Below are 11,333 nucleotides of genomic sequence, written 5' to 3'. Positions count from 1 at the left end.
GTAAAAAGTAAAGCCAAATGGCGTATCTATTTTAGCTATGCTTTTTCTAGCTATAATAAATATTGTTCAACCATTGCAAACGTGTCCTAGAAATCACAAACTTTCTTGCTATATTAGCAATGAATCAATCTATGTAAAAAAAATATAAATCGGTAAGTTGGTTAAAAAGATATAGCGGTTTGACTTTTTAAAATTTTTGAAACTATTCAGTTGAGCGGCACTGTATAAGTCAAGAGCATTTGTTCCTTCCGCTGAAAACTAAAAATAAAGTTAAATAAATTAATTTAAAAAATAAGCTAAATTGCCATAGCTATTTACTGTTGTGGTAATTTCGTCAGAGTTGGCAGCGCTTTTTTTTCTTTTTGCTCTGCAACTCGGCGAGTGGCAGGCAAAAATTTCGCGAAATTGCAATTTGCAACTTGGGCCAAACTTACTGGCCCACCGGAAAGATGGCTAAGAAAATGTACAATGCTATTCCCGCCGGCTTCGAGGACGACGAGGATACACTGGAAGACTACATGATAAATTTGAAAATAAAGCGCTTGGAGAACATCACAACAGGTGCTGGAATTAATGGAACAAACTTTGATGCCACCCTGGACGCTGAAGCACAGGAGTTCTTTACGGTGTTTCGCCATAAATGGAATATGTACAGCAAGAACAAGTCGCCCCACCTGGGCCGGGACCTCGGCAATGAACTGAAGGACCACAAGGAGCCGCTGCTGCTGGCCCTCAAGATCTTTGCCAATTGTCCCGACTGCAGCAACATAAAGCCGAAAAGCCTGTCACACTTTGTGCTGGATACAGTGTGCAAGCTGCACATGGATTATCCGCAGCTTGTTTGTGATCAGAACACCAGCATGATAGCGTTTAATTTCGTTAAGACCTCGGGCGTGCTCTCACTCAACAATGCCATAATCGAGACGTACCGCCTGCATCAGATACGCAATCTGCTGCTGCCAAAGCTGCGCGAGATGCTGGACTCTGGCCTGTACAAGGAGGTGGCTCAGTGGGCCATCAGCTTGCAGGTGGCAAACGAATTTGATATGCTGGAGCTGTCGTTTCCACTGATTGCACAGGAGAAGCTGCCGCTGGTCGAAGAGTACCTGGAGCAAGCGACAGCACAACGTCAGCCGCTTGTTAAGTTTCTTGACTCGCTGCTGCACAAAGATAAGTCGGTTTTTGAACTCTGCGAGCCCATTCTGAAGTGCGTAATGCCGTCCCATCCCGCCCCTTGAAACACTCAAGTAATCCGCATTTATCTTACAGCCGCTACAAGAACGTTAAGATCTCGCATAATGTCCTGAGCTATCGCCCCATGTCGAAGATGGTGGCGCGTCTGGCCAAGAAGTACGGCTTCGACGAAGGCGTCACGCCGAACTACAAGTTCACAAAAACCTGCGGCTACTTGCATTATCTGTTCCGCGAGTACGAGAAGTCGCGTATAAATCAGGCCAGCTTTCGGGAGATGGTTAGCGTGCATGCCTCCGATTATGCTCTCCAGGTGGACTTTGTCAAGTATGTGGCGGGGGCACAAGATTCACGCAACGAAGCTGTGTACTGGTACAAAGAGTTTAAGCTAAATCCCAAGGATTGTCCGCAAGACATTCTATCGCGGATCTCACGCGGCATCGACGAAGAAGAAGCGCCCCAAGCCCCTGATGATAATGGGGCCACATCTTCGGCCACCGGCTGTGATATGTACCTGACCATGGATTTGGCAGACGATTGCCTCATCACCGTGGACACGGCCACACAATTCGACCTTATGCTTGGCCATCTGCAGCGCGAACATATCATCTACATGGACTCGGAGTGGGTGCAAAATGTGTGCGGCGAGAGCCAGCTCTGTCTGCTGCAGATTGCCACCGTGCGCAATGTCTACCTGATCGATTGCCTGGCCAGGCAGAGCATCACAGCGGATCATTGGCGTGCCCTCGGAGCGGATGTATTCAACAACATGAACATCCTGAAGGTGGGCTTCTCCATGTACAGCGACTTGACGGTGTTGCAGCGCTCGCTCCCGCTGCAATTGCGCTTACAGTTGTCACATCATTATCTAGATCTGCGCACTCTTTGGCTGGAGCTGAAGAAGCAACGCTATGCCATTAGGCTGCCATTTGGTAATGTGAATCGTGCCGGGGATGCCCTGTCGGATCTGTCGCTGGTGTGCTTGGGCAAGAAGTTGAACAAGTCAAATCAATGCTCGAATTGGGCCAATCGTCCGCTGCGTCGCGACCAGATATTGTATGCAGGTAAGTCGTCTACCAGGTCGGGGGAACTGAATCTTCTGTTGAATCAGAAAATAATAATTACCAAATCCCTCTGCAGCCATCGATGCGCGTTGTCTGATGCTTATATACAACACATTGCTGAATCGCGTGCCCAACATCAGTACGGCGATAGACAAGAGTATTGCTAGCAACAATTTCCTGAAACGCGGCGGCAATGCCAATGTCAAGTGATGCGATTTGGATACGGATACCTCTCAGCCCTTGTCTGGTGATTCTCCTTGAAGCAATATAATGCCACCAAAAACACACACAAAGGCATGTTTGTTTCCCCTTACCCCTACCCTCTTAATCGTAAGTTCAATGTTAAAGTTGAAGAGTATTTAAAGTAAGTTTAATGGCAACTCCTTATTAAGTGTAGTCTTTACGAAAATCGGAAAATCAAAAGTAGCAACCCCTGAAGGACGGAATATTATTAATCTAATTTTTTCTGTTTTTGTAAATACTTTGTAATCTCAATTCTCATTCCTTTTCTAATAATTTGAATTCTTTTTTACTTTTTCCTGTTATACGAAAACGAATTTTTTATTGTATTTTACATAAAAATATAATCAAAAAAGTGAATACATAATACATTGAATAAAACTGAATAATAAGCAGAGGTTCCTAGTTTCCAGGCTTCAGCAAACTAACAGCTCTCTATTCTAACTCATGGGCATATGGACTGTTCCAATCTCTCTCAAACACATTCCTTAGGTCGCTGCGCAGCGTTTGGGTGTGCTCCGTTTCGTGGGTTTCCCTGAGAACCAGGCCAATGCCGGCGGTGTCGGTGAAGTAGTCGCCGGACCAGTTGGATGTGCCTATGTAGGCCACTCTATCGGTGACCATATACTTGTTGTGATTCACCCGACCATAGGGTATCTTCTCTTGATCCGCATCTGTGGGCACAATGAAACGACGCTGGAATACAAAATAAAATTATTTTTAATTTCTGTAAGTTCCATTATTTTTAACTTACAATTTGTATATCGATTTTATCCTTTTTTGAGCTGAGATCCTGTAGTGATTTGAGATATTTATTCTCACTGGGATTGGAATGCTTCCACCAGGAGATGAGCAGCTTTACGGACACACCCCGCTCCACGGCCGCCCGGCGCAGGGCATCATCGATGTACGGCCAATACTTGGGATGCTGGCCATAAATGATCAGCGGATAGTAGTCCATAACAGCAATGTTCACATATGTAATGGCCGAATCGATGGTGCTTAGGATGGCCTCCAGGTCGCCGGTGCGACTTTGAGCAGAGAGTGGGGGCGGGGAACTGGACAAAAATCCCTCCATCGTTGTGTTCTGGTTCACATTTAGGATCATGGGTGACTGGAGATTGTACTTCGTGAAATAATCAGGGCCCCAGTATGGGATTTTTGCATCTGTACTCTTTCCCAAACACCAATACGCTTTGAATATCAGGGCCACATCTCGGGTGAGCTGTGGACAGTTCTGGGCCAGAATACCCATCTCCTTGACCTGTGTTAGTGCCCGCCAGTCCATGTTGGCGCTGCCCAGATAGAAATGCTGTTCATCCACGATCCAAAGTTTCGTGTGCAAGACCCCGCCTCCAAAGTACTTGGGAAATGAGAGGGTGACCACTTCGGCAGCTCCATTGCTGGCCAGCAGCTTGGTGTCTTCATTGGGCGACACACTGGAGGGTTCACTTTGTGCTATGCGAATATTCAGCCTGGGCGTTTTACCGCCACCGTTTCCGTTGGCCAGGAAGCGCCTGAAGATCTCATCGCCCGGCTGAGTGCTGCTGTCGTTCACGCCCGGCGTGTCCTGGGCACGCATGGTCCAGTAAAAGGAGGCAATGTCCAGGGACTCTTTGGCGCTGTCCAGCAGTTGCTGCCAGGCCTCAAAGGTGCTCAAGAACCGTGGACTGCCCTCGGAGTAGTTGAGTCCGATGGGTATGGACTCCACCAGCTGAATATTGCAGCCATACTTAGTAGAATCGTACTTATTTCCGCTGCCTTTCAGGTGCTGTAGTCGTGGCCGTGGCTGGAAGAACGAGGAGCCAAAAAAGAGTAGCATGAACAGCGACACCATTAGCAATTGCACTGCCGGGGGATTTGCAGCCTCTTGTTGTTGTTGTCTGTTGTCTCCTGTAGTGACGGCAGCGGTGGCGGCCGCATTTTCCACATCTTCCTCGTTATGCAGCGGCTTATATTGCTGCGGCATTTTTAGATCGGATCGGTGGACAAAAAAATCCTAAGTGATCGCCGATTAGTAATAGCCACACACCTGCTTTGTTATCTATATCGATAATACGCAGGTGATAATGCTTATTCTCGCTCTCTTGAATTGAAGAATTGCAAAGAAAGAACCAAACCACCTGAAATCACAATCAAGAAAGCTTCAAGTCAAAAAGAGAATGTGAAGCGGAGAGAGAGGGACAGAGAGAGGAGAATGAGAGAGCACAAAATCAGCTGTTCACTTTGTTTTTTTGTTCTTGAACCAAAATAATGCTGCGAAATTATATTTTTCCAAATAGGTAAATATGTTTATTATACTGTTAATGTTTCATTATACTTTACTATTTAATTTTTAATCACAGCAAGTTGCGACAGACGCTGGCCAATGTTTTGGCCAGATGCAACAGCAGCAGCAGCGGCGGTGGCGGTGCAACAATCGATGCCGACACCAAACGTGAGGTGCAGCACCACGAGAATCATGCCGCAGATTGGTGGAACCAGAACGGGTCAATGGAAGCCTTGCATGCCCTAAATGAGATACGGTAAGTGGATGCAATTTCCTGAATTTTCTCCCGAGTTCAAAGTTCTAAATTCTGCACAGTGTTCCTTTCATACGCGATGGCATCGTTGCGCGCGGCAATGTGAAGCCTCATTACGTAAATACCACAAAGGTATTGAAGGGACAGCGGCTGCTGGAAGTCGGCTGTGGTGGGGGCCTGCTGACAGAGCAGCTTGCGCGCCTGGGGGCCCAGGTTACCGGCATAGATTTGGCCGAGAAGCTCATTGCCGCCGCTCGGGATCATTTGACGGAGCTTAGCCCGGAGCTGTGCAGCAACGTGAAGTACAAAATGGAGCCGGTCGATCAGCATGCCAAATCAAACTGCGAGCGATATGATGCCGTCATAGTATCCGAGGTACTGGAGCACGTGGACGATAAAGTGGCGTTGCTGGAAGCGTGTGTGCGCAGCCTTAGACCAGGCGGTTCCATATTTATCACCACGTTGAACAAAACTCTACCTATGTGGGTGGCCGGAGTGGTCTTGAGCGAGTATGTACTGAATCTGGTGCCCAAGGGCACGCATCATTGGGAAAAGATGATTTCCCCACTGGATGTTCAGCGCATATTGGACACGAGTAAGTAGCAATAATTAGCTGCAAAGTAACACTTCCACGTGTTCATGTCCTGTCTTTAACGTCCCCTAGTGAACTGTCAGACCGTGCTGGTTAATGGCAGCACCTACGACTTCTGGCGCAATACTTGGCGCTGGATAAACACTACCCAAATGTGCTACGCTCTGCAGGCTGTGAAGGAATCGGATTGAAATCATAATATATTTAAGATAACTAAAATTAAGTATCTATGTAACAACTAAGAAGGTCAAAGCATGATTAAACTAAGGCTGCGCTCAATCGTCGTCTTCGTCGCGAGGTCTCTTGAACTGTGGCTTTTGTTGCCTTTGGTTATTGCCTCCTTGCTTCCGCTTGAGGTTGTTCTTCGTGCTAAACTTCTTGGACATGTTACTGGCGACACTGGGCGCCTTGTTGGTGTAGTACGCCTTGGCCATTTCCTGGTCGGAGACCTCCTTGGGCTGTTCGGGTTTCACTTTACCGAGCTTTTGGGCCATCTCCTGTTCCATAAGCAGCTCAAGGTCCGGATTCATGCCGCGAAAACTGAGACGACCATCTATGAGGCCAGCGCAAATCGTATAGCTGGGCTCGATGATAAAGTTGGAATTGGAGTTCAACATTTTCTCGTTGATTTCGTTCGAGTACAGTGCCCGACTCTGCTCGTCGTCGTCTTCCTTGTCCACCTTCACTTTGGTGCGCTGCATGAATTTCATGTCCAGGACACCACGCGAGAGTCTCGGCTTAATTTTCGACGGCATTTTATCAATTTAAATGTTAAACCTAAATAGAATGTTTCGTGCACGTTGTTCCTTCCACGAATGTGAGAACAAAACAAACGAAGAGCTCGTGCTAGTGTTGTGAAACGTCTGTCAGAAATGAGAAAACGTGGCGGGCCTGACATTCAAATTATATTGAGAGTATAAAATTCAATCTTTGTTTTGGCTCTTACTTGAAATCAAAAATTATAATAATATAGCTATATAATAACTATGCCTTTTCCCTCCAAGCGATACCCCCATGATCGCATGCAGTATTTGGAAAATATATTTTCTCACAAAGGAAATCTTATCACCATGATACGCTTCTACGCCGGACACGAGTGTCTGTGGAACAAACTGCATGATGAATACTCTAACCTAAGCAAAAGACATCAACTTTGGACCTGGATAGCGAAACAGTTCGGCCCGAACGTGTCGGGATATGAAGTTGAATGTGTAATGAAGAATTTGCGTAGAGAAGCTTTGGACGAGTTTAGACGCATTGAAGCATGTAAAAAGAGGGGTGGTCTCTGTGGAAAGCCGTCCTTTGACCTTTTAGATGAATTCCTGTTCTTGTTGCCGCAGCAAGTGAAAGTTGAGAGCACGGCTCCTGCAAAAGCTCCTGCATATAACATGCAACCCAGTCGCCCAGTACTGCAACCTGATTCCGGTGCATTTGAAAACTCTGAAAGCCTGCAATTCTCTGACGAAGTCAGTGACTCTGTAGACTCTGCCAATCCCGATGTTGATGCTATCACTACATTTCTAAGCTCTGGCTCTGGTGAAGATTCCGATGCCGATTTGGATGAATTCTGCCATGAACTAAGGCAAGAACTGGGTCAGCTCCCTGCAGATGCTTGCTTGAAAGCACAAAATAAGATACTTTTTATCATGCACGAGTGCCGAGTAAAGCATAAACCTGCTCAAAAGAAACCGACTTGTATGTTGAAGAAATTCGTCCGTTGGAATTTGCCCTAGACTATAGCACGTGGTGTGTACACTGTACAGGTTTGACAAATTCCAGTTTCAAAATTAATTTTGTGGAAATATGTTGTCATGTCAAACTCCGGCTTTATTGGATTAATCAAAAAGAATTATCACAGCTTGATGAATATTTTCTCGACAAGTGGCTCCTCATCCGATTCAGACGCCGGGTCGTCGCCTCGTCGTCTGAATGCATTCAATGTGACAATCAGTCGAAGAGCCAAATTCCATACATTGCTGTCGCAAAAGGATACGGTGACGAAGCTGATAAATCTATATCGTCAGAATGAATGCCTCTGGAATCCAAGCTGTCCCGATTACAAGAGTGCCGAGTACCAGGAGAAGGTGTGGAAGGACATTGCCTCCGCCATAGATACAAATATGCCGGTTGTTCCAGTCAAACGAAAAGTGCATGTTCTACGTGATCAATGGGAAGCAGCCGGAAGGAAGGAGTTGCCGATGCCTAAGCTCTTTGATTACCCAGACTTTGGTTTCCTCACCCACGCGGTGGCGGAGACAGCAGCGTCTGCTGTTGAACAGCTAACAAACATCCAGGTGGTCGAATTAGATCGCATAGATTCTGGTAGCGAGGCAATGCAAGCAGATCATACGGACTTTGCAGAATCATCCAACAGAAATACCAGCAACACGGAACAAACAGTGGCCCTACTTCCATCAGAATATATAATATCCAATAAGGGCCAGCATATTGCCAATCTTTGCGAGGTTATAATTCTTATTTTAAACTATATTTTGACTTCACTAGCGAATGCCATTTTCCCCACAGGTAATTCGAATAGATTTGGAGCAAATCCATGATGAATTTTTTTTTGAAGCAAAGTGGAAAATCCTTGATGTACTACGTGATGCGCAGCTAAAACAGCTGCAACGGTTGCAGGAGGGTCAAAAAGCCAAATTAGATGATGCAGATTCAACAACTATATAGAAACAAATACACAAATATAAGAAAATTTTATATTTTCTCGTGTTTTAATTCGAGCTTAGAGTTGGAAAATACGACATGTACCTGTACAGACTGTACACACATGTACAAAATACGAATAAATCGAAATGGAAGACCGTGCCGCCAACTTTGAGGAACTGCAGCGAAGGCCAGCGGAATCTGGGAACATTGGCCAACTGCTAAGCAGCACTCGCTTGTCTTCGATCGACACAAACGCATGAACGATCTACTAGTACGTTTTCAGATTTTGTTTCTATTGTAAAAGTAAATTAAATTTATTCTAAAATGTACAACAAAGGGCCACAGCATGTATTTCGGTATTTACGGTATATTTTGAAGATGAGACCGTATATTTCGGTATATTTCTGCAATGCGTGTCATTTTGCAGCACTATGCAAAAGTCAGAATAGAGTAGAATGAAAAAAGTGACATAAATGGCGGAAAATTTTGCTCAAGCGCCAACATTTGTATTTAATTGAGATTTTTCGTAATAGGCAATCATTGTTTGTTGTTTAAACGCGTGTCAAATCCAGTGCAACCACTTTTATAGTTACCAAATACGGAACAAAGACTTCCATTAGAACGCGTGCCATGTACAAGCGTAAATCTTCAAGTATTGTATTAAGGGACAGCGCGGGCCCGGGCTCTGCCCTCAAAATGAAGAACAACAACGCCAAAGGTTCTGTTAGCAATGTGGACACGGATGAGGCGATGACGATAAAGGCGTATGAGAATGAGACCGTTCAAATGGACATGTCTCAGGACCATCAGGAGCAACAGCCGCTAAAATCGCCCTCTCAATCCCATCCAGTTCAGCAGCGCTCTGTGGGCTCGCTCGTCTTATTAACTCAAAAATTTGTGCAGCTCATGAAGTCCAATGGTGGGTCCATTGATCTGAAAGAGGTGTGTCTTCAGCTATTTCTAGTCGATCAATTTTTTTTATCGCTTTTGCATTACTTTAGGCCACGAAAATCTTAGATGTGCAGAAACGTCGTATTTACGATATAACTAATGTGTTAGAGGGCATTGGCCTGATCGATAAAGGCAGACACTGTTCCCTAGTGCGCTGGCGGTAAGTGTTCTCCTCGTTGGTGGCTTCCATTTGTTCTATTTTGTATTTGGTTCGCAACAGCGGAGGGGGGTTCAACAATGCCAAGGACCAAGAGGAGTACGATGTCGCTCGTGAGGGTACCAATAATCTGAAGAAGGAGGAAGAAGACCTGGACATGCAGCTAGAGTATGCGCAACGGAATTTGCGATATGTAATGCAAGATCCAACAAATCTCTCATATGCCTATCTAACGCGGGACGATCTCCTGCAAATATACGCTGATGACTCCGTCTTCACCATACCCAATTACGACGAAGAGGTGGAGATCCAGCGCAGTGATGTAAGCCAATTTTCAGAACGTAGTTAATCAAAGTCGAAATGCTAGATTCATCCACTTCCGAAAAAAAACAGAACGAACTCCGCGTTTCCCTGGATAATGGCAGCACCATTGATATACGGCTGGTCACAAACCAGGGAAAGAGTACAACAAATCCAAACGATGCTGACGGTTTCTTTGACTATCGCCGCTTGGACACCCCATCTCCATCGACCTCGTCCCGATCCAGCGAAGATGGCACCGGTCCCACGAGCACTGGAAACGTCATCACTGACGAGCATACGTACTCATGCAATCCCGATCTAAAGGAGGAGATGAAGCTGCTGGAAAACGAACTCACTGCGAAAATAATCTTTCAAAATTACATGACTGGCCACTCGCTGCGAAGGTTCTATCCCGATGATCCCAATTTAGGTTGGTTGTTCATTTCTCTTCGGCTGCTCCGAGACCGAATAATATGTTCTTTTTTCTCTTTTCTAACAGAAAATCCCCCACTGGTCCAACTGAACCCGCCACATGATGACTTCAACTTTGTCTTGAAAAGTGACGAAGGCATCTGTGAACTCTTTGACGTACAATGCTCTTAGCTGCTGGACGGACGGGACTTACAACGACTTTGTAACGATTGTAATGGGCCGAGTGCGTTGTGCAAATATTTATGATTAGTACAATTTGACCTTTTGATTTCTTTTATAGAAGTAGAAATTTTAACTAGCTTAATTCCATGTATTTTTGGCAGACTAACAACAAACCAATAAATTTTTAGGCACACGCATACATTCATTCTTGAAAAGAATGTGTGGTGGTTTATACATACCTTTTATATTTATGTACATAATACTATTCATTCATCATTTATTAAAGATTCTCTCGATATTTTGTGTACTGTTCTCGCCCTGGGTTCTGCTGCGCTGCAATATTTTGCAATGCCCGCAGCAAACAGCATATTTGTTTTAAAGGCAGCGGCAGACACGAGGCACTTTTTTTGTCAATTAATTCAATTTTCAGCGCAATTTCCCACACCCGCAACACTGGTTTGGGCGTAGATTTTATGAGTTTTAATTTTAAAATCCGCGGACTTGCCGATGAAATAGACGGTCTGACTCGCAGAAATATACGGAAAATACGTCACTTATTTCCAAGTATACCGTAAATATACTGACGAATTATTTGTATTCAAGTTCTATCATATTCCTCGTTTTTGATATTCGGTTTAATATTACTGGCTAGCTAAGACCCTATGCTCTCTACTCATAATTTTGCCCGATTGATAAATCAATTTCCTAAAGGGCTGTCTAAATTTAACCTATTTTTACTGGATTTTTTATAACATAATGCTTAAGTAAAAATGGTGCAAAATAATTTCCACTATATTAATGTCTTTACACTTTTGGAAAAAACTATTTGCAGGGTGTGTGAGCTAGAGCAAGGTACCATCAACCGCCCCAGATTTGCTGTATCTTGTTTTAAACAAACAACATATTGTTCAAAATAGTGAAAGATCCAGCGCTTAAGTAATTTTGAAACATGGCAACTACACAAGTATGATATTCGCCCAGAGGCACCTGACGGTCAAGAAAAGTATCATCAGCAAAATTATCCGATACTTCTTTGGTGTACGCTGGTACCATCA

General features: G+C 44.8%; 6 protein-coding genes across 8 annotated transcripts; 4 read left to right on the top strand and 2 right to left on the bottom strand.

Annotated features, from left to right (window-relative positions):
* The first annotated feature begins 337 nt into the window (after positions 1-337).
* Positions 338-2,923, top strand: Nbr (exonuclease mut-7 homolog). 2 transcript variants are annotated; one of them, XR_001451001.2, is made up of 4 exons: positions 338-1,207; positions 1,270-2,255; positions 2,332-2,585; positions 2,653-2,923. XR_001451001.2 is itself a non-coding variant. In XM_001357460.3 (3 exons), the coding sequence occupies exons 1-3, from the start codon at positions 450-452 to the stop codon at positions 2,463-2,465; spliced, it is 1,878 nt and encodes a 625-aa protein (XP_001357496.2). In that variant the 5' UTR covers positions 338-449; the 3' UTR covers positions 2,466-2,923. The 2 variants fall into 2 exon arrangements, 1 of the variants encoding a protein (XP_001357496.2); XM_001357460.3 differs by having other exon boundaries at positions 2,332-2,923.
* On the bottom strand, positions 2,789-4,497 carry Pld3 (Phospholipase D family member 3). Its single transcript, XM_001357461.4, has 2 exons — positions 3,250-4,497; positions 2,789-3,191 (listed from the first exon to the last, which is right to left on the bottom strand). The coding sequence occupies exons 1-2, from the start codon at positions 4,462-4,464 to the stop codon at positions 2,931-2,933; spliced, it is 1,476 nt and encodes a 491-aa protein (XP_001357497.2). The 5' UTR covers positions 4,465-4,497; the 3' UTR covers positions 2,789-2,930.
* A 139-nt stretch (positions 4,498-4,636) lies between these two features.
* Positions 4,637-5,917, top strand: Coq3 (ubiquinone biosynthesis protein COQ3, mitochondrial). The gene is made up of 4 exons (XM_001357462.4): positions 4,637-4,777; positions 4,841-5,020; positions 5,080-5,612; positions 5,682-5,917. The coding sequence occupies exons 1-4, from the start codon at positions 4,749-4,751 to the stop codon at positions 5,798-5,800; spliced, it is 861 nt and encodes a 286-aa protein (XP_001357498.4). The 5' UTR covers positions 4,637-4,748; the 3' UTR covers positions 5,801-5,917.
* Positions 5,792-6,480, bottom strand: Mpp6 (M-phase phosphoprotein 6). Its single transcript, XM_001357463.3, has one exon. It carries the CDS (start codon positions 6,362-6,364, stop codon positions 5,885-5,887), a length of 480 nt encoding a protein of 159 aa, XP_001357499.2. The 5' UTR covers positions 6,365-6,480; the 3' UTR covers positions 5,792-5,884.
* A 68-nt stretch (positions 6,481-6,548) lies between these two features.
* Positions 6,549-8,326, top strand: LOC26534377 (uncharacterized). 2 transcript variants are annotated; one of them, XM_015180095.2, is made up of 3 exons: positions 6,549-7,355; positions 7,468-8,074; positions 8,136-8,326. In XM_015180095.2, exons 2-3 carry the CDS (start codon positions 7,472-7,474, stop codon positions 8,292-8,294), a joined length of 762 nt encoding a protein of 253 aa, XP_015035581.2. In that variant the 5' UTR covers positions 6,549-7,355; positions 7,468-7,471; the 3' UTR covers positions 8,295-8,326. The 2 variants fall into 2 exon arrangements, with proteins under 2 accessions (XP_015035581.2, XP_015035582.2); XM_015180096.2 differs by having other exon boundaries at positions 6,550-8,074.
* Positions 8,327-8,692: 366 nt separating this feature from the next.
* E2f2 (E2F transcription factor 2) lies at positions 8,693-10,576 on the top strand. The gene is made up of 5 exons (XM_001357464.4): positions 8,693-9,215; positions 9,275-9,384; positions 9,445-9,703; positions 9,775-10,114; positions 10,184-10,576. Exons 1-5 carry the CDS (start codon positions 8,904-8,906, stop codon positions 10,285-10,287), a joined length of 1,125 nt encoding a protein of 374 aa, XP_001357500.1. The 5' UTR covers positions 8,693-8,903; the 3' UTR covers positions 10,288-10,576.
* Positions 10,577-11,333: the final 757 nt, after the last annotated feature.

This window comes from Drosophila pseudoobscura, chromosome 4, assembly GCF_009870125.1.
Source record: "Drosophila pseudoobscura strain MV-25-SWS-2005 chromosome 4, UCI_Dpse_MV25, whole genome shotgun sequence".
Lineage (NCBI taxonomy): Eukaryota > Metazoa > Arthropoda > Insecta > Diptera > Drosophilidae > Drosophila > Drosophila pseudoobscura.
The sequence above is the reverse complement of the archived record's forward strand: the minus strand, read 5'-3'. Positions and strand labels throughout refer to the sequence as shown.